This window comes from Piliocolobus tephrosceles, chromosome 6, assembly GCF_002776525.5.
Source record: "Piliocolobus tephrosceles isolate RC106 chromosome 6, ASM277652v3, whole genome shotgun sequence".
Classification (NCBI taxonomy): domain Eukaryota; kingdom Metazoa; phylum Chordata; class Mammalia; order Primates; family Cercopithecidae; genus Piliocolobus; species Piliocolobus tephrosceles.
In genome coordinates, this window is record NC_045439.1 from 93,489,438 (window position 1) to 93,511,722 (window position 22,285).

Genomic DNA, 22,285 nt, shown 5'->3' on the forward strand with positions numbered 1-22,285 from the left:
CTGAGTATCCTCTTGATACGTTTTTTATAAAATCAATTTTATTAACCTTCACTGAAACATTATATCAAAAAATGTAAACTGAAAACTAGTACCACATGCTATAAAGAGACTGTAACCATGAAAAAATTACGGAATAATATAATGGAAAATAGACAATTTTATTACATCCAAAAGGTACATTCTCTAGTCTGTAAATGACTTTTAACCGGAGGCCTCTCCTCTCTGTTAAAATTGGGCATTAAAAATACTCCAGCACAAAACTGTAGCTTATCTCCTTGAAATTGGAATGAATAAAAGAGAATTGAAAACAAGAATATTTTCTCATCATGTGATTTAAGATTGTTTGCCTGTATCCATTCAGCACCTAAAGCCATCTTGGGGAAGAGCAAAGATGCAACCAGTAAGATAAGTGGCATTGAATGTCTTAAGGGAAATTTCCATTAACATGGCACGATGAAGTACAAGACTGCAGCCTTCCTTTCATGTATCAAATCCCTATCACTTATAAAATAGGACTTTTTAAGGTTGCAAATAATGTTGGAAAATGAGACTAAATACTGCTGGTAGACCAGAAATTATGAGGAACACAAGAATGTCTGGAAGACGGAAAGCAGCAGATGGAGGAAATGAGGCTCAACATGGCTCCCAAAGCGGAATGCCATGACAGTGAAGTCTAAGGGCGCCCAAAGCTCAGTGTTAGTGGATCCTAAAAGCTGGCTGGCTTTCTGAGAAAAGAGCAGCCAGGTGAGTCCATTCATCCTGGCGTTTGCACCAGTGCCGGGAGCCCTGGCAACTGCCTTCAGGAAGGGGTACTGACTGAGTGTGGGCACCTGAAACAGAAAGTCAGGGCAGCGCCATGGATGATAGAAACAACCAGAAAACCAGAAACCAGTCCACTGCACTCAACAAAATATCCCTTATTCCCCCTTAACCACAGGAGGCAACCTCATAAGCACTCTCAAATAAAAAATTGTGCACAGAGCCAAGAATCATCAACGTATGAGAAACAACTTCATAAAGTAGACCTAGATCCCAACAAACACTCAAGGAGATAAGAATTAAGAGGAGACTTTTTAAAAAGTATAATTAAGGGCCAGGTGTGGTGGCTCACACCTATAATCCCAGCACTTTGGGAGGCCGAGGTGGGTGGATCACGATGTCAGGAGTTCACGACCAGCCTGGTCAACCTGGTGAAACCCCATCTCTACTAAAAATACAAACATTAGCCAGGTGTGGTGATGGGCACCTGTAATCCCAGTTACTCGGGAGGCTGAGGCAGGAGAATCACTTGAACCTGGGAGGTGGAGGTTGCAGTGAGCCAAGATCGCACCATTGCATTCCAGCCTGGGTGACAAGAGCGAAACTCCATTTCAAATAATAATAATAATAAAAAGTATAATTAATATTCTCATAAGAATATGAAGGGTCTAGTTACTTGTAAAATTTTTTAAAAATGTAAATTGAACACTTATCATGGTAGGCAGAGCAATAGCCTCCCCCAGAGATGTCTGCTTCCTAATCCTCAGAACCTGTAGATATGTTACCTTACACAGTGAAAGGGAATCTGAAGATGTGATTAAGTTACAGATTTTGAGATGGGGAGGTTACCTGGGTTTATGTGGGTAGGCTCAGTATAATCACAACAGTCCTTATAAGGGGGAAGCAGGAGAATCCGAGTTAGAGAAGGAGATCTGACAATGGAGACAGGGAGATCTGAAGATGTCATGGCACCAGCTGGGAAGCTGGATCAAGGGGCAATGAGGCAAGGAATGCAGACAGCCTCTAGAAGTCAGGAGAGGCAAGAAAATGGATTTCACCCTGTCTGGAAAGCGAACACCTTGATTTTAGGATTTCTGACCTCCAGAACTGTAAAATAGATCATACATTGTGTTATTTTAGACCACACAGTTTGTGGTATTTCATGGCAGCATCAATAGAGAACTAATACAATTGGAGTATGAAATTCAATAGATATGCTTAAATAAATAAATGGATCAAGGAATAAAGAAAGAAGGTGAAATGTCCTCAGAGGGCAGAATAAAAAAACAGAAGTACAGAGAGCAAGGAGGAAAAGACGAGGCAAAGGAAGGACCGAAAGTTTCAACCTCTAGTAGTTGCTTACAAGGGCAAAAAGAAAGGGAATAGAGGAGAAGGATATTTAAGACATTAAAAAAAAAAAAAAAAAAAAAAGCCTATAATCCTAGCACTTTGGAGGTCGAGGTGGAAGGAATGTTGAGCCCAGGAGTTGGAGACCAGCCTGAGCAACATGACAAAACCCCGTATCTTAGAAAAACAAGCACACAAACAAACAAAAACACACACACTTTCCATGTTTTAAAAAATGCAAGTAATCAGACTAAAAGGGTCAATGCAAAGCAAAGGGAATAGGGAAGGGAATGTAGCCCACTTCCCATACTTCTGGATACAATTGCCAGGAGAAATAGACAAATCCATAACTATAATCAGAGATTTTAATACCTTCTGCCACAAAATTGATAGGAAAAAAATAGACGAAAAAATCTGTAAGAATATGGAAGACTTGAAGAACACTATTAAATAATTGACATTTGTAAATAATTGTCACCTAATTGACATTTATAAAACACCCTACCCAGCAAGAATAGAACACACATTCTTCTCAAGTGTACACAGATTATTTACCAAGATGGATCATATTCTGGCCCATCAAGCAAGTCTCAAAAAATTTTAAAGGGTATGATTCATATAAAGTATGTTATTTGATTTAAAAAAAATGGAATCAGGCTGGGCGTGGTGACTCAAGCCTGTAATCCCAGCACTTGGGAGGCTGAGACGGGCGGATCACGAGATCAGGAGATCAAGACCATCCTGGCTAACACGGTGAAACCCCGTCTCTACTAAAAAATACAAAACACTAGCCGGGTGAGGTGGCAGGCACCTGTAGTACCAGCTACTCGGGAGGCTGAGGCAGGAGAATGGCGTAAACCCAGGAGGCGGAGCTTGCAGTGAGCTGAGATCCGGCCACTACACTCCAGCCTGGGCGACAGAGTGAGACTCTGTCTCAAAAAAAAATAAAATAAAAATAAAAATAAATTAAAAAATGGAATCGAATAGAAATCTAAAACCGAAAGAGATCTGAAAAATATCCACATATGTGGAAATGATATATAACACATTTCAAAAGAAACCAAGAGTTAAAGAAGTTATCAAAAGTAAAATTAGAAACAATTGTAAAGACGATGAAAGGGAAAACTCAACATATCAGAGTGCATGAGATACTGCTCAAGCGGTACTTAAGGGGAAATTGAGAGCACTTAACACATATATCGGAAAAGGCAAAAGGACTCAATGACAACAGAGAAAAATCAATGAGACAGAGAGCTGGCTCTTTAAGAAGATTAATAAAATTGATAAATCTATAGCTAAAATGATTAAGAAAAGAAAAAGACAAAAATTACCAATTTCAAAAATGATTGAGAGAAGTAAATCACTACAAATTCTATATATCTTAAAAGGATAATAATGGAATATTATGAACAACTTTATGCAATAAATTTGACAACTTAGATGAAAGGGATAAATTCCTTGAAACACACAAAATTCTAAAGTTCACTCAGGAAGAAATAGATAACCTCAATTGCCTTCTATCTATAAAGATGTTGAATTTATAGTTTAAAGCCTTCATGCAGAAGAAAACAAACAAAAAAAACGAGTAACTTTACAGAGGAAAGCTGACAAATACTGCCTCAGCCAGCTGACCCAGATCAGTATCAGCAGTGATTAATCTTGTTGATAGGGCATATTTTTTTTTTTTAACGTTTAGGTTCAGGTGTACATGCACAGGTTTTTTATATGAGTAAACTGTGTGTCGCAGGGATTTGGTGTACAGATTATTTTGACACTCAGGTGATCAGCATAGGACTGGATAGGTAGTTTTTCAATTCTCACTCTCTTCTCACCCTCCACCCTCAAGCAGGCCCCACTGGCTATTATTCCCTTCTTTGTGTCCATGTGTACTCAATGTTTAGCTCCCACTTACAGGTGAGAACATGCAGTATTTGGTTTTCTGTTCCTAAGTTAGTTCACTTAGGATCATGGTCTCCAGTTCCATCCATGTTGCTGCAAAGGACATGATCTCATTCTTTTTTATGGCTGTGTAGTGTCCCATGGTGTATATGTATGTCTTCTTTATCCAGTCTACCACTGATGGGCATTTAGTTTGATTCCACGCCTTTGCTATTGTGAATAGTGCCGTGTGCTGTGATGAACATACACGTGTATCTGTCTTTATGGTAGAATGATTTATATTCCTTTGGGTATATACGCAGTAAGGGGAATGCCAGGTCAAATGATAGTTCTGCTTTTTAAGTTGTGCGAGAAATTGCCAAACCTCTTTCCACAGTGGCTGAACTAATCTACATTCCCACCAGCAGTGTATAAGCTGTCTCGTTTCTCTGCAGCCTTGCCAGCATATATCATTTTTTGACTTTTTAATACCAGCCATTCTGACGGGTGTGAGATGGTAGGTGATGGGATGAGAATGGCAGTTTACCTCTGTGATCTTCTTCCCCGAAACCCACAACTCCAGTCTAACCATGTAAAGACATCAGACAAATCTCAATTGGGGGACATTCTACAAAATATGTAAACGGTAGTCCCCAAAACTGTCAAGTTCATTAAAGACAAAAAAAGTCTTAGAAGCTGCCACAGCAAGAGGGGCCGAAGGAGATGTGATGACTAAATGCAATGTGCTATTCTGGATAGGATCCTAGAACAGAAAAAGCACAGTAGGTAAAAACTAAGGAAACGTGAATGAAGTATGGACTTTAGTTAATATAAATATATGTTCATTATTTATAGTAAATGTACCATACTAATAAAATGTTAATATTTTAACATGGAGGAGTATATGGGAATGCCCTGTGCTATCGTCACAATTTTCTGTAAGTCTAAAACTATTCTAAAATTTAAAATTAATTTTAAAAAACTTTCCCACAAAGAGTTTATCCTAGGGAAGAAAGGGTGATTTAACTAACAATGTAATTCACCATATTAACAAACTAAAAAGAAAACAAATGATCATCTCAACAGATACCAAAAAAAGGCATCTGACAAAATTCAAAGACTGTTTCTCATTAAAACTCTCTTCAAACTATTTATGACTAGAAGGGAATTCCCCCAATCTGATTTTTAAAATCTATGAAGGCCAGGCCTAGTGGCTCACGCCTGTAATCCCAACACTTTGAAAGGCCAAGGCAGGCGGATAGTTGGAACCCAGAAGTTCATGAGCAGCTTAGGCAACAGGACGAATCTTCATCTTTACGAAAGATACAAAAATTAGCCAGGCTCGGTGGTGTGTGCCTGTAGCTCCAGCTACACAGGAGGCTAATGTGGGAGGATCTTTTGAGCCCGGCAGGTTGAGGTTCCAACAAGCCATGACTGCGCCACTGCACTCCAGCCTGGGCAACGGGGCAAGATGCTGTCTCAAAAAAAAAAAAAAAAAAAAAAAAAAAATATATGAAAAATCTACAGCTAAAATCATCCTTAATTATGAAGTACTGAATGCTTCTCCCTTAAAATCAGAGACAAAGCGAGGATGTCCACTCTAACCCTTTGTGCTCAGCATGTTCTAGCAAGTGAAAAAAGGCAAGAAAAACAAAGGTATGCAGATATCAAGTAAAACTGTCTTCATTTACAGAGGACATGAACATCTATGTAGAAAAACTATGGAATCTATTAAAAAACTACTAGACCTAAGATGTAAATTTAGCAACATGGCAGGATACAAGATCAATACACAAAAATCAATGGAATATTATGAAAGCTAGAAACAAAAATTCAGAAATGGAAATTTTATTAAAATGCTGTTTACAATTACATAAAGATATAAAATACTTAGAGATTGATGAAAAAATTTAAAAGACCTGTATATATTCTAAAAATAGTGAAACATTGCTGAGAGAAATTCAAGAAGACCTAAATAAATGGGAAATAAAATAGATTGTGTTCAAGACCGGAACATTCAATATTTTTTTTTGTTTTTGTTTTTGTGTTTTTGAGACAGAGTCTCGCTCTGTCGTCCAGGCTAGAGTATGGTGGTGCGATCTTGGCTCACCGCAAGCTCCGCCTCCCAGGTTCACCCCATTTTCCTGCCTCAGCCTCCAGAGTAGCTGGGACTACAGGCGCCTGCCACCATGCCCGGCTAATTTTTAGTATTTTTAGTAGAGACGGGGTTTCACCATGTTAGCCAGGATGGTCTCGATCTCCTGACCTTGTGATCCGCCCGCCTCGGCCTTCCAAAGTGCTGGGATTACAGGTGTGAGCCACTGCACCCGGCTTGGAACACTCAATATTGTTAAGCTATCAATTCCTCTTAAATTGATTTACAGATTCACCCAATCCAAATAAAAATCTGAGCAGGATTTTTTTGAAACATTGAAAATTTGATCTCTAAAACTCACATGAAAATGCAAAGTAACTAGAATAGTCAAACAACTTTTAAAATGAAGACCAAAGTTAGAGGACTAACAGAACCTGACCTCAAAACTTACAAAGCTACAGTCATCAAGACAACAACAATTGTATAAGAATAGAAATGCAATGATAGTATACTATGTGATACTGCTGTGAATATTATTTCTGTGCTCATGACATTGTAAACAAGTGTTAGAGGATGGAAAAATGGATGAGGCCTCAGAACTGTTTTTGTTTGTTTGTTTGTTTGTTTTAACTGATGTGCAGAAGACAACTTATGCAGGATTTGGAAACAAACGAAAACAGAAGAGATGAGGGAAGCCAATTTTGTAACTTTCAATCCCAGCCTACATCTATGGCATAAACAGGTCAGAAGATGGACATTAAAAAGGATTTTTAGAAAAATGTTTGGAGAGAGTGTGGAGGAGGCAGGATGTGTTGTGACCTTTTCATTTCACAACAAATCAAGAGAGAAGGACTTTTAAAAGATTCTTCAGGGAGCTTAAAATACATTCTCTGGGGACTTAAGAACAGAAGGGGTAGATGGGGAAAGAGAAAAAGCCAAAGACAACCTCTTCCCTGACACCAGTGTTCCCACTGCAACAGGCCAGAGCTTGGGGAGGAGTGAAAGCCAAACTTTAAATCAAGATAATAGCTTTGACCGTGACATGGGTCTTAGCATTTTGACTACTGCATGAGCCTGCACTTACACACTCAAGTGACTGGAGAACTTACGTGACCCAAGAGTGGTCAGAGAAGCCATAGAGCCTGCTCACATTTTCATCCAGAAGCAGGCAATTCAAAATAAGAGCAGGGAAAAAGGGGAGGAGGGCATTTTAAGAGTCCCACATGATGGAAGTGATGGTTATCAATGAATATTTATTTAACAATAACAGTGATTATAAGTAAATTGGAAGGGTGAAGGGAGGGAGAAGTCTATGGAAGATCAAGGGTTACGAAGCTAAGCTTTTATCTTCCATATCAGGAAATCAATACATTTATCCAAAACTGAAAAATCAAGAAATCGTAAAAAACAAGCACCATGAAGTTAAGTACCAAATAAATATGTAAAAGAGTTGAAAGTGTTTCCTCTGAGAGCAGAAAATAGGCACTGGGAAAGGAGTTGAAGGGGAAACTACCATTTCTCATGAAAAAGCTTGCACCATGTTTTTTTTAAAAAATGTATACACGTATATTCTGATAATTTATAGTTTTACTAATGAGAAAATTCATGGGGCCTGCCCATGTTTTCACACAGAGGTAGAGGTAACCACATTTGCATTTTTAAAACCACATACGCATATTATCATTTTCTTTTTAAACTACATATACATATTACTCTGATAATTTTTGTTTTTAAATGAAAAAAAAAAAACCTTTAAAGATAGCAATAGGGATGGAAGAAAATTCACACTGTGCAGCTTATATGAGCAATGTGTGTTTGAAAGGGCAATTGGACACCCCTAGGCAAAATAAATGAATCTCAACTTAAGTGTCACATTTATACAAAAATTAACACAAACTGGATCACAGACTTAAGAAAAAACATAGGAGAGGCCGGGCATGGTAGCTCAACACCTGTAATCCCAGCACTTTGGGAGGCTGAGGCAACCAGATCATTTGAGGTCACGAGTTCGAGACCAGCCCAGCCAACATAGCAAAACCCCGTCTCTACTAAAAATACAAAAATTAGCTGGGCATTGTGGTGTGCGCCTGTAGTCCCAGCTACTCGGGAGGCTGAGGCAGGAGAATCACTTGAACCTGGGACGCAGAGGTTGCAGTGAGCTGAGATTGTGCCACTCTACTCCAGCCTGGGCTACAGAGTGAGACACACTGTCTCAAAAAAAAAGGAAAGCAAATAGAAGAAAATCTTTAGTATTTAGGGTAGGCAAAGAATTCCTAGACTTCACACAATCTATAAAAGTAAAAATGAATACACTGGACTTCATAAGAATTAAAAATTTTGATCTGTGAAAGACCCTGTTAAAAGGATAAAAAGATAAGCTACAGAGAGAATATATTTGCAAATCACATATATAGAAAGAACTTGTATTTAGAATAAATCAAGCATTCTCAAGACTCAACAGTAAAAATGTAAACAATCCAATTAGAAAATGGACAAAAGACATGAAGAAACATTTCACCAAAGAGGATACACAGATGGCAAATAAACACATGAAAAGATATTCAACATCATTAGTCACTAAGGAAATGCAAATTAAACCCACAGTAAGATTCACTACACACCTATCAAAGTGGCTAAAATAAAAAACAGTGACAACACCAAATGCTGGCAGAGATGTGGAGAAACTGGATCACTAATGCATTGCTGGTGGGGATGTGAAACAGTAGCACAACTCTGAAATATAGTTTGGGAATTTCTTTTCATTTACAAAAATAAATCCTCATGATAAAGATCTAAATATTAAGAAAAGATTATTAAAAAGTAGTAGAAAGCTATAGAAGAATAACTCCAGGGATAGGAAGACTTTTCACAACAGGGCACAAAATGTAATCATGACAGTGCACAAAATGTAAAAGTCGTAAGCAAAAGATAGATACATTTGACTACATCAAAATAAAAGCTTCTGTATACTGGAAGCAAAACTAAACAAAGCAAACAACAGCAAAAGCAACAAAGAGACAAGGCACTCCACAAGCAAAGTTTAAAGATAAATGACAAACTGGGAAAAAAATTATTAATATCCCCATATGGAAAGAACTCCTATAAAACAACAAGACAAAGCAAACTACCCCCAAAAAACACAAATAAATGACGTAAACGGACAATTCAGACACAAGGAAATACAAATTAAAATACAAAAAAGAAAGTTCACCCTCACTAATAATCATGAAAATGCAAATAAAGACTGGATACCATTTTTCTCTCATGAGTGCTTGGCAGAAATGGAAGTCTACTGGCATGGGTGTGGAGAAGCAGGTGTTCGTGCTTTAATAGTAGTGTAGCCAGCACAGTGGATAAAGGATACTCACTGTAGCAAATAACTGGAAAAAACCTTAATGTCCACTAATAGGAAAATGGTATAACAGAAAACTATGAAGCTGTTAAAACAGTGGGATAGATCTATATGCATGATATGGAAATAACTCCAAGAAACAGTGATACATTTTAAAAAGAAAACTGCCGAACAATATGCCTAGTATAATCTCGCATTTAAAAAACAGCAAAAAGGCTGGGTACAGTGGCTCATGCCTGTAATCCCAGCACTTCAGAAGGCTGAGGCGGAAGGATTGCTTGAGTCCAGGAGTTGCAGACCAGCCTGGGCAACAAAGTGAGACCTTGTCTCTACAAAAAATAAAAAAATTAGCCTGGCAGGGTCACATACGCCTGTAGTTCCAGCTACACGGGAGGCTGAGGCAGGAGGATTACCTGAGCCCAGGAGGTCAAGGCTGCACTGAGCCATGTTCATGCCATTGCACTACAGCCTGGTGATCTTGTCTCAGAAAAGAAAAAAAGAAAAAACAGAAAAAAATCCAGAATGCTGTATTTATGTGTATATCTATGTACATCAAGAGATATGATAATAGTTATACCAAATTTTTAACAGTGGCTACATCTAGGAAGTGAACTGGGATAGTGTGGGTAATCATAAGAGACTATAGAATGACTTACACCATTAAATCTATTTTCTGTGTGATTATTTTACCAATTTTTTTGTTTGATTATTTTACTAAAAGACACATTTGCGTCACTTAATAAAAAATAATGATGCAGCACTTAAGATAGTATCTAGCATATAACAGTTGCTCAAAAATGCTAATTTCAACTTAAAAATAAATTAAGAAAATATTTTCAAAGAGTTAAAAAAATAAAGGATGATGTAGCAATAATGGTTCTATGGCCAAGGTTCTAAATGCCACATATATAAGTGATAGAATTCTTCCCCAGGGAACAGAAAAAAAGGGGCACTTTTAGGGGAAAAGGGAACTTACCAAACAACCAAAGAAAGATATCCAGGGTCTGTGTGTATTCACTAACCCAGAAACAAGAGTAAGTAAGTGTTTCTAGAAGTGCTTTACTAAAGGCACACTTAGCATATTAGAATGGTAAACTTACCTGTCGTCTTCGCTACAGAGGTGGTGGAAACCCCATTGAGCTCACTAGCACTCCTTTTCACAGGCCTTGGCTTGTATTCTCGTCTGGGGACACTGGATGTAGCTGATATTCTGTAACACACATCGTAAGATGAGCCAGACATCTGATGTTGAAAGCTTTCCAAACACACATTCTCTCTGCCTTGTTGAGTATAGGAACTTAGGTTATAGCCAGTGGTCATGAAAGGGACGATTTTTACACACTGACTCTTGAGTAGCCGAAAGTGATGGAGGTGATATCACAAATGTAGCTTTTCAACTCTCTATTTGAGCTTGTGAGTGAAATTCATCTTGAAGAAGACTAATTGGGCCAGGCATGGTGGCTCATGCCTGTAATCCCAGCACTTTGGGAGGCCAAGGCAGGCAGATTACCTGAGGTCAGGAATTCAAGACCAGTTTGGCCAACATGGCAAAACTAAAAATACAAAAATTAGCCAGGCATGGTGGTGGGCGCCTGTAATCCCAGCTACTCGGGAGGCTTAGGCAGGAGAATATCTTGAACCCGGAAGGCAGAGGTTGCAGTGAGCGGAGGTTGCAGTGAGTTGAGGTCGTACCACAGAACTCCAGCCTGAGCAACAGAGCACGACTTCGTCTCAAAAAAAAAGACTAATTTTCTTCATCAAGTCTCTGAGGCATCCAGCAAGTGCCTGGGACACGGCCAGCATCCCGTGATGGGAGCTGCCTTCTCCCTCACTCTACTCTTATAGATTACAATAGAATTATGAAAATGCACTCCTGTGAGTAACAGGTAAACTATCTGCCTACAGAAGTGGATGTTTCAGGGACTTAACACATCTTTGTCTTCCCTGTGTAACTATGTCATTGATTTAAGTAAAAATCCCTCGAAATTTATGCATTACCATAATCCTGTGTAAAACAATTTTCTGTTATCAAATCTAGTTAAAAAACAGGGCATTTTTAACCCAATATTCTAATAAGTAGGGTTGCCATGCAAACTATATATGATATTACTAATTTTCAGAAAAGTATAGACTACATCTATCATTAAAGTCACAAGGAACACAGAAACCTTTCTTTGATTGTTCAGAAGATATTTTTGACTCTTTTAATACCTGTCAATATTATGAACAGAGCCTGAAATTTGTCAATATTTTGACTCTTTCAATACCAGTCAATAATATGAACATAGCCTGAAATTTGTACTGGTGAAGTGAAAACACTATCTTTTTTTAAAAAACAGATATTTACATATTTTCCATAGAGCATCTCACTTTTTTCCATAGCTCTGGATGTTTTCCATCTCTTTGTGAATAGAGAGCTAAACTCTCATCAAATCAACAATGAAGCCAGGGTAGTTCTGTAGGGCTTGATGTCCCAGGTGGGAGAGCAACTTTGGTTAGTTGCCCTAAACACAGGTCACCAAAAAAGGGATTTAATGAAAAGAAAAAAGAGAAAAGCTGCCAGGTCCCTTTTCCCAGTTCTACCCTATTGGCCAAAGCCAGTACTTATTATCTCAGTCCCATCCCACATCCAACCATGAAAGCCAGTGAAAGAAAATTCAGAACAGAATGAGGTGGGGGAAAGGGGAGATGGAGAGATGGAGAGACAGACACATGGATTTCAACAGATGTTACCTCCGCAGCCCTTGGCTTGTAAGAAACGTGGAGGCGCTTACCGCATCTGTAGCTTGCTCTGCAGCTCCTGCAGAATCTCTGTGGACTGTTTGTGATAGTCTAATGCTGCCTCTATGAACACAGCCAACTGGCTGACTTGTTCTACCTGCAGCAGAAGTGGAAAATTACTCCATGGAGGCCAGAACCTGTGTAATGTCCAGAGAGAGAGGAGACCAGCAACAAAGACCCAGCTTTGCAGGGAAGGCCAGCGTCTGCCTCGGCTCTGGTCCATTTCATTTAATTTCATCTAGGAGCTCTGTATAATAATCATACAGGTCATGGTATGGAGCTATAAATGCTGGAAAAACATGTTCAAATTTATTTGTGATTATGAATTTGATTTAACTCAATAAAATGCCTGTTTTTCCAATTAGATGATGATTTTTCTCAGGAGATTTTCTATGCTATAAAGCTCATGGATCTGAAAACAGAGAGATAAAGCTCTTCCAGTTATAAATGAAGCCAACATTTAGCAAAGGAACTGCCTACTTAGTCAAGTGTCTCTACACGCACTTTCTAGCTAAGCCAAATCAAGACATTGAGTAAATTAAACAGTTAAGAACTGTAAATGAAACAGATAAGAAAGGGGGCTGGGAGCAACATGTGAATGGGGGCAAAGATTTCCCTGTCCCCTATATGCTTTTTGTTGCTATCCACTCAACATATTTTCCCTGAAACATAGAGCTAAAGGGAATGAACTATAAAGACACTGGCATCTCTGTTTCCCACAAATCAAGACAATCATGAAATTAATGACTTACAATGAATTTTTTAAAGCTGTGTCTTATAATAAAACCCTGGATGATATGCGGCTGTATAATTTGAGGAAGAGCAATCTGAGGAAGGCCTGAGAGCTTTCCTGCTCCCCCACGTGTCTGAGGGGCTGCTACAGGAGAGAGATTAAGCTTATTTCTGGAAGCCCCAGAGGCAAGCCCCAGAGGGTTGAGGTGATGGGCCTCCCCCAGCAAGAATCCAATCAACTATAGAGCTGGACAAAGACACAAATCAAAATCAATCCTACACCTTGCAGGTTTCCCCAAAGCCTAGGCATCATTTCCATACTTCATTTTCTACTCAGCTTTAGGGCAAAGTCTGCCTGCTGATTCATTCATACAATCTCACCCTGCCTAACCAATCATGGACTTGTCAGCCTTCAAAGATCCAAGCTACTTTCATTTGTAGTTGCAAATCTTTCTTTAGTTGCCTGTACTTAAATTTTTCTTACCCACTTATACTATTTTAAACGCGGGCTCAATATGCATGTAAGGTATACATGGAACTCCATGTGTGCCAAGCTGCGATCAGCATCCGAACAATGAAATCCTGTCGAGTTTCATTTACTTTACCATGCTCTATGGCTGGAAAAGCAACAAGCCTAGCCTTAAATTTCCAAAATCTCAATAAACTAAACAAAGACAGCCTGGACCCTACCAAATCCTAAGGATTTCTTAAATTTCACGTCTTTGGCTTTTACACATACTTTTAAATAAGTCCAAGGCCATGGCCTAGCACAATCAGAGTAGAATTTATTATAGAAAAAATTTTTCTTCCTTACAGTGCTAGAGTGGTGTGCTTGGTAAAATCTATGCCATGCCTCTCTGCTTTTAGTAAAATTTATTTGTCCTGTCTTATTACCCACTTTATAAAATGCTTGTATTTTATAAATTTTGAAGAAATTCTGAAAGATAACGAAATGAGTATTTCTTGAAACATATTTGGGTTTGGGGAACGGGAAGGGGGCAAAGGGATTACCAGCTATCCTCTCTGTCGTGGCTAAAACACAAGGTGATGTAATCTAGAGATGCATTCGTAACTGCTCATTGGGTGGCTGACTCTGGGAAGGAAATGAATCCTGAAAGCCCTTAAACCTTGGGCAACAATGGCAGCACTGCCCAATGCCTGCACCTAGTAGGTGCTCAGTACAAGTCCTGAAGGGGTGGCTACTAGGCTGTAAGTCTCTTGTTAACTGTGAAGACCAGGTATGCTACGAGTAGATTATTTTCCTCCTTGAAAAAAATGGAAGCTTCCAGCTGTCCCCCAGATCATGAGCATTGAGCTGTGTGCTGGGGACCATGGGGACCAACACAGGCGGATTGAGCTTCCCAAACAACGATTAGAAATAAATACCTAGACAGGCAGAACCAAGATAAAGCAATAAACTCCGGCCTAGCAAGAGCCAAAACCTGACCAAAAGGTAAAACATTTCTTCCATTGTTGGAATTTTAGCAGTCCATCTGTTGAATCAGCGAAAGTCACCTGGGATGGGAAGAAAGGCTTAATTCCACTTCTGGGTTGAGACCTGGGCTGACACTTTGCTGGTGCCATCCATTCAGAGCAAAGTGTGACCTCACCCATGAAAATGTTCATATAATATATGCCAAGGAACTGGATTTCCAGAGAATCCACTCCCTTTTCTGATAGTGAAGCACTCTAGCTCCTACAGATGGGCTCACACTCAGCTGATGTTTGAAGTGAGAAACTCATAATGCAAGCAGACTTCCACGTAGGTTAAAGGTCAAGGAGGCACAGGCCTCAGTGGCTGACAAATGTGTGAAGTGAGGGCTGTGAAGCTACCTGGGAGATGCACAGAACCATAAAATCAGAGGGGGCCTGAGGTAGACAGAATCACGGAGCCTGAAAAGATGTCCAAATCTTAATTCACCAAACCTGCAAATATGTTACTTCGCATAGCAAAAGGGACTTTGCAGTTATGATTGAGTTAAAGATCTTAACATGAGGAGATTATTTTGGAATGTCTGAATGGCTCAACGAAATCATGAGGTCCTTTAAGAGGGAGACAGGAGTGCCAAGGTCAGAGAAGATGTGACAATGGAAGCAGAGGTCAGAACGAGGTATGTGAAGATGCTGTGCCACTGGCTGTGAAGAGGGAGGAAGCAAAGAATGAGCCAAGAAATGCAGGTGGCCTGTAGAAGCTGGAAAAGGCAAAGAAGCAGCTTCTTCCTCCAGAGCTTCCAGAACAAACGTGGCCCTACCCACACCTTTATTTTAGGACTCTAGGCTGGAAGACAATAAATGTGTGCTGCTTTAAGCTACAGTTTGTGGTCATTTGTTATGGTCCCAATAGGAAACTGATACAGAGCTATTTTAGCCCATCCTCAAACTACGCAAAAACCTAACAAAGAGATTAGTGCTGCCCAGGGTCCCCCATTCATGGTGATGGGAGTTGTTGCCTGGAGACACATAGGAACCAAACTCAGGGGGCAATGGACCCATCATGACTGGGCCTGGGGACTTCATTGTTGGCTTGGCTGTATCCCAGGGCTCCTCACTCTCTTCTGAGGGATAACCCCAAAACAGGAATTAACTCAATTTATCTCCCATGGCAGACTACACACAATGTACAATCCACAAGTGACACGCATGTGTCCCCTGTGGATGCATTTCATTCCAAACCTCTCTTTACCTGGAAACTAATGGATAATTAGCAGCATATATGGCCGTTGGGAGTACTTTAGTCCTGAGGATGGAAACAGAGAATAGATGTCCAGAACTACAGTGGACTAAGGATACTAGAAGTTTCTAGGAGTTGTGGAAACCTCAGGGACACTTGCATAAGATCTGAGCCATTAGCCTGGCCTTGAGGGCCAACTGCAAAGGGCTTACTTAGGCTGTACCCAAAGGAAGAATGGCTCAAAGGACTGCATATTGTAACAAAGACTGTCTTAGGTCAACTCTGCAAGAGGACTATGGAAACTGGGGTGGCCAGAAGGAGCAGGGCTGGGAATCCTCCTCCTCTGACCCTTTAGCAATCACTTACCAGGGGACTTGGTGAGCAGCCGGGTGAGTAAGCAGAGAGTAGCACACCCTGAAGCCCATGGCAAGGACAGAGAGAGAACTGTGATGTGAGCAGCTGATGCCTGTCCAGACACAGCCCATGGCGAGGACAGAGAGAGAACTGTGATGTGAGCAGCTGATGCCTGTCCAGACGCCTGGGGTCTGCAAGTGTGCTTGGCAAACATGAATAAAGAAGTATACATCTTCAAAAGACGACAAGTCATTCTCTTTAACAACTGAAAAGGCACATTTCCCATACAGCTCATCTTCAATTTACAGTGTAATAATACCAGTAATTTCTTGCTCTGTCATATCAAAGACCTCCACTCTCTGTGGATTCCTCAGAGAAGCTATGGAAAATTTCTCATGAATCTTGCAGTCTGGTTATAAACAGATGCATTTTCCAATGGGGCAAAAGCCTTTATTCAGAGTTTCTGAGAAAGTTTGAGTAAGGCAATTAAATTAATAATATGGATAATAATCTCTTACACTTTTATTCTCCACTTTATCCTTTTAAAGAATTTCTCAAATGCAGTTGTTAATTTGCCTGATACCAGTCAGGTGAAATGATTTTCCCAGAGGCTTAGCAGAAGCAAAACCGGAAACAGAATTCAGGTATCTCACTCCTTGCTGGGTATGCTTTCTATGAGTTCAGTACCTCCTAATGCATCTTATTCCACACATTACAGTCTCTGAAACATTAGTAATAATATAATAATGCGACAGAATTCTGTGGTCAAATAAGTTTGGTAAACTGCCAACTGTATTTTCTCTTAGGAACCGCTTAGAGATTAATCTTTCTTACTATCAAATAAAGACTCCGAAAAGTCTTGTGATAAAGAAACTGTTTAGTTTTATTTAACCCAGGGTTTCCCAAATGTGTTTGACCACAGAGACATTATTAATGCAAAACACACTAACATTCCATGGGATGGATTTTGGAAAATGCTACCCTAGACCAATGGAAAGACCCCAGGAATCTGGAATCTAGTAATTCCATGGGTCTAAACCCATGGATGGAGGGAGGGTCCTGTAGCTGGGGAATGTATACCAAGAGAGCCAGTACTGCAGGTGCCTTTACTCACTGGACTGAAATAAGCATCTTCTATGGAATAATCTCTGATTTCTGCTAATGTCAAAGACCTACATTTGCTAATGGTAAGTTGTGAGGAATAAACTTCTCTGCAAAGACAGAAGAGGTGACAGTGTGTTAACAAACCTAAGAAACGGCAATGACAGCTGGTAACCAGTCTGCTGACTTTCACACACTTTTCTCCAAGAGAAGGGCTGCCCTGGGTACCTCTCAGGACCCTGCCAGGCCCAACTTGGCCTGGCGAGAAATTAGTCATGGGACTGCCCCACCTGGATCCCTGGAAAGTTGGAGAACCAAAACACCTCCTGGCTTGCATCACTGCCTATAGAATAATGACGCTGCTCAGCCTCAGGCAAAATGTGGAGAAATGTTCAATATCTCCAATCCAGCTGCCATTTACAACACAACCAAAGGCTACAGTGTGGGGCCAGAGGAGACTCTTCTTCATTCTCCCATTCCCAGTTCTGCCAAAAATAGGTAAGAAAATAGATACAACTTCTGCTTAGGAATGTTAGAGTGAGCACATCATATCTCTCCACCTCCCCTTCCTTTGGTGATTCATCTAACTGGTGAGATTGCAGGAGTGGCACCCACTTGGCCCTAATAACCAGAGTATCTGGCCACTGCAAGGAAAGGCAGTAGGAGCCTGGCTGTGGGCTCCGGATTTCTCAAGAAAGTGGGTTTGTGAAGTGGCCACAAGATCGTGTGTCATTTGGCTTTGTGGTCTCTGCATCCGCTCTCCCTGCAGGGGCTCCAAGGTCTAGACTTCAGGCCAGGAATAGCTCACTGGACTTCTACTGTGGGCCCAGGCCCAAGCTGCCCCTTCCAACATGGCTTTCTAGAGAGCCCTGCTCTCTGAGCAAGGGGCTGGCATATGATCCTATGTGGCTCCCCTAGTTTGTTTCTCAGTTGGGAGAATACAAAGGTGAGGACAGATGAAAGACAACACCCTGGAAATCCCTGCAAATGGCCTGTTGGCCAGAAAACCCTAGGAAGTATTACATCTGGAGACCCAGGAAAGACCAAGTCTGTTAACTCCAGTTAGGGTTCTCCTCACATCAGACAGAACTTTGGCAAACAGTTTCTTTTGAGGCATTCCCCAGTGAAGCTTTTATTGTGTCTAAGGCAGGACGAAGAGACATGAGAGCTAGAGAAGGCACCAGCTCTTCCCCCAGGGTGAGATTTTGGTCTTTGAATTGTCAGTGCCAAACAGAGATGGGCAGGTAGCACCAGAGCACCAAGCACACCCATCTCAGAGGATTTCCCTTCATTCGCTTTTCTCTGCTTATTCACTTTTTCTTTGGAGTGAATGCTTCTAAGTCCTCTCACCAGGCCCTCCTCCTCTTCCTCCTCCTCTCATGGATGAGGCTGGGGATGCTCCCTAGTTAGTAGGATGGGTTGCTCTGCCTCAGTCACTGGCTCTGCAGGGTTGCGGCCAGCAAGGCTCCCACTCACCCAGCTTCAGCATCTCAGGCTGTGTCTAGGTGGTGAGACAGGCTGGCTCTCCCCTAGAGCTGGCTGTCATCCACCAAAGAAGGTGCAAGGAGGAGAAAGTGTCATTGGGACTTTAGGCCCAGGCCATGTCCTTCAGCAAAGCTGACCAGGAGGTCTGTATTTTACAACTTTCAAGTGTTCTCATCAGTTAAAGAGATGTCCCTTGATTCCAATCTGGCTTTTTTGTCACTTCCTCCATTGGTCAGAATCCAAAGGGTGAATGGCTGTGACTGATATCCCCACAGATATCTGATACTGTGATATCCCCACAGTAACGGAAGCATGTTCTACTTGTGTCTGGAGGAAGTGTCAGGGCCTCCGCTGCCTGCCACCAAGCTTCCCTTGCAGCCACTTATTTGACAGTTTGTGCACCTTGTCTCCAGCAGGTACCAGATCAGGTGGAAACACCGTCCAATCCATCAGGCAGCAACACCCGAAGACCCACTGTGTTTGACATGGCGATTAGAACAGGTCCTAGCCATCTTTAGTTTCTGCCAGGAAATCCAGCCCTCCCCAGCCATCCTGAAGCACAGCTCCTCATGCAGGACTTCCCCACCAGGAAAGGAAGCAACATGGCAACAAGAGGTTGAGTGACCAAGGTTGGACGTGCAGGTGGTGACTCAGAGGAAGCAGGAAGCCAGAGTCCCATGGGCTGCAGAGCCACCAGCTCTGGCCTGGTTGTTGGAGATGGATCAAACACAGGGCCAAGGATTCAAGTATGCCCCATCCACCATGTACTGGCATTTTGTCTTTCTCCCAGCAAGTCACATTCTCTGTTTATCCCCAAGCACCAGGCAGTATTGGCATTTGCACGTCAGGTCCAAGGAATGACCCAGAGGAGATTTTTCTCTACCTTGCCTAGTCAACAGGAGAGGACGGTCAGACCACCTGGCTATGGCACAGACACGCTGACATGGGAAAGGCTGAGGTGGTGCCCTCTGATCTAACGCTGCTGACCCCAAGAAGAGAGTAAGATGGGCTTCTGAAGCCTACACAATCACTTCTGAGTCTCCACAGCTATAAACCTGGGTAGGGGAAAAGGTAAACGCAAGGGCACCATGACAGGGACCATCAACAGCACCCCCTTAGCCTCTTTATCATGGGGTGTCAGTGAATGGTAGCTCTTGTCATTGTCATCATCATTATCACCATCACTATCACCACCATTACCCCAAGAACCAGCAGCCAGGGCACAACTAGTAGCCACTGCAGCTACAGACAGCAGGAGGGAGGGAGAAGGGAGGAAGGAAAGAGCCTAGTTTCCAGGCAGCCTGGGCGGTCCCTCTCCATTTCATAACACTGGTCTCCTCCCACCTCAATGGCAGAAGTAGAAGCCAGAAAACCCCTCCTTGTGAAGGTGAAGACCCCAGGATCCAGGCTGAGGGAGCAGCCCCGACTCCCCAGAGCTGAACAGGGGAAACCTCCACTCACTCGCAGGTCAATTTCCCACAGGAAGCCTTGGAGGAAACATGACAACCAGGCCGGAGCAAGGCCAGCACTAGGGCCCCTGCGGAGCTTGGGCTAGGAACCAGCTCTTACTTCTGCCGGGGCAGGGTGGGAGGGCTTAACTCATTTGTGACAGACAGAATACGTGTCACTGTCAAAACATGGACAAATGATTGAGCTTTTATAATGAAGGGATCCTTTTTGACTTTTGACTGACACTGAGGGGGAAAACTGAGGTCTCTTGAGTGAACTGCTAAGGCCGGCGTGGCTGAGACAGGCTTCCCTCATGGAGCACTTTGCAAAAACTCATCATCGTGGTTCCCGCATGAAGGTAATGAACAGCACAAATGGGTCAGACGGCACATCTGACACAAGACACAATCTCAGAGTTTAAGCCATGAATGGGCCTGGAGCCAGCAGGGCAACATTCCATATGGCCCCCTCAAGGAGTATCTGTACATGTCACACTTCAAATTACATTTTATAAAGACGTCAAAACAATACGGCAATTTGAAACAAAATAAAATGGCTGTTGCTTAGGGACAATTTCAAGAGGAAATTCATATATTTAAAGAAAAACAGAGATACCGAACTGTCACACTTCCTCCTATTTCCCCCCCTAAAAAAAAATTAAAAGGAGAAACACAATAGAGTACTTTTCAGGCCTCAGTGGTTTAATGAGCATGGGAAATTTCAAATTGGCATCTCCAGTTGGGAGAATTCATTCTCCAGGATGAATGTCTTGTCAGTATTGGACACAATCCCTCCACACATCACCATGGTAAATAAAAGGTGCTCAATGCATTTTGACTTGACTCAAAAGAAGTAAGACCTCAGTGTACCTTTAAATAAACTGTTATAAGTACAACATGGTCTTGAGGATAAATAAACCTCCTGACTTGTTCCCACAGGTTTAAAAACTTAACAATTAGGTCCCATGCTAATACTGGGGCTGAGACAGCTCCTGGCATTGCTGAGGCCAGGCTGAGGGCAGGGGCTCAGGAGGGAGGCAGGTGGCTGACACCTCTTCCACTCAGGCAGTCAAAGTGCCAATGGCCCCTTAAACCCAAGGCCGAGCAGGGAGGCCACCCCCAGCTGCATGTTGCCTGGTCAGGAGTCACCATCCTCCTTAATTCCATTTCATTTGACTTTACTTGGACAAATAAAATCAAAGCAAATGGCAGGAACCACAGTACAGTAGAAGATTGGCACTTCTGAGGGATAAGATCCAAGACCTTCACAATTCCCGAGCCCACAAGCACCACTATGGAACAGCTGAAAAATTTAGGTCATGCTTTTGTGTCTTGAATGTGGGCTATGACAGGTAAAGGCATCAGAGAGCTGGGGAATGACAGCAGCTCTCCCCCACCCCCTCCACCAGCTAAGAGAGCTGCTCTCCCTTAAACATCTGCCTTGCCAAGTACTTTTCAGTCTTAGCAAAAAGGCAAATTACCACATGACCTGGACTTTTCATTCTCCTGTGAAACCACAAATGCTATAGCCTCACATACAAAAGTCAGTCTACTTCACAATCTTCACAGACAACCTCTGAAGCAATCCTGGGATAAACAGGACTCCTCAAGATTTAAGATACTGAGCCAGGGACTGGCATGGTGGTTCACACCTGTAATCCCAGCACTTTGGGAGGCTGAGTGAGGCAGGTAGATGCCTTGAGCCCAAGAGTTCATGACCAGCCTGGGCAACATGGCAAAACCTCCATCTTGACAAAAAATTATCCGGGTTTGGTGGCATGCCTGTGGTCCCAGCTATCCACGAGGCTGAGGTGGGAGGATCACTTGAGCCTGGGAGGTCGAGGCTGCAGTGAGTCACAATCATGTGACTGCACTCCAGCCTGGGCAACAGAGTGAGACCCTGTCTCCAAAAAAGTATGTGAGTCAGGGCTTGCTGGATGTCTGAAGCAATCTCTGAGGCAGGACATAGGAGAAAATTCTGGAAACTTGCATAACGGCTAAGGCTTTAGAGCACGTTTGTCCAACTTGTGGCCCACAGGCCGCATGTGGCCCAGGATGGCTTTGAATGTGGTCCAACACAAATTCATAAACTTTCTTAAAACGTTATGAGATTGGACAGGCGTGGTGGCTCACACCTTTAATCCCAGCACTTTGAGAGGCTGAGGTGGGCAGATCACTAGGTCAGGAGATCGAGACCCTTCTGGCCAACATGGTGAAACCCCATCTCTACTAAAAATACGAAAAACAGCTGGGTGTGGTGGCGCGTGGCTGTAATCCTGACT

At 42.0% G+C, this 22,285-nt stretch overlaps 1 protein-coding gene across 6 annotated transcripts in view; it reads right to left on the reverse strand.

Annotated features, from left to right (window-relative positions):
* Positions 1–22,285, reverse strand: part of SH3GL3 (SH3 domain containing GRB2 like 3, endophilin A3) — a 182,215-nt gene that overhangs the window by 22,140 nt on the left and 137,790 nt on the right. For all 6 annotated transcript variants that reach the window (XR_002726766.1, XM_023194285.1, XM_023194284.1 and 3 more), the window contains 2 exons: positions 12,206–12,309; positions 10,532–10,641 (listed from right to left, as the gene is read on the reverse strand). Coding sequence is in view for 5 of the 6 variants with exons in the window: in XM_023194285.1 (XP_023050053.1) it covers positions 10,532–10,641; positions 12,206–12,309 (214 nt within the window). In the remaining variant the exon portion in view is untranslated. The remainder of the gene's footprint in view (positions 1–10,531; positions 10,642–12,205; positions 12,310–22,285) is intronic.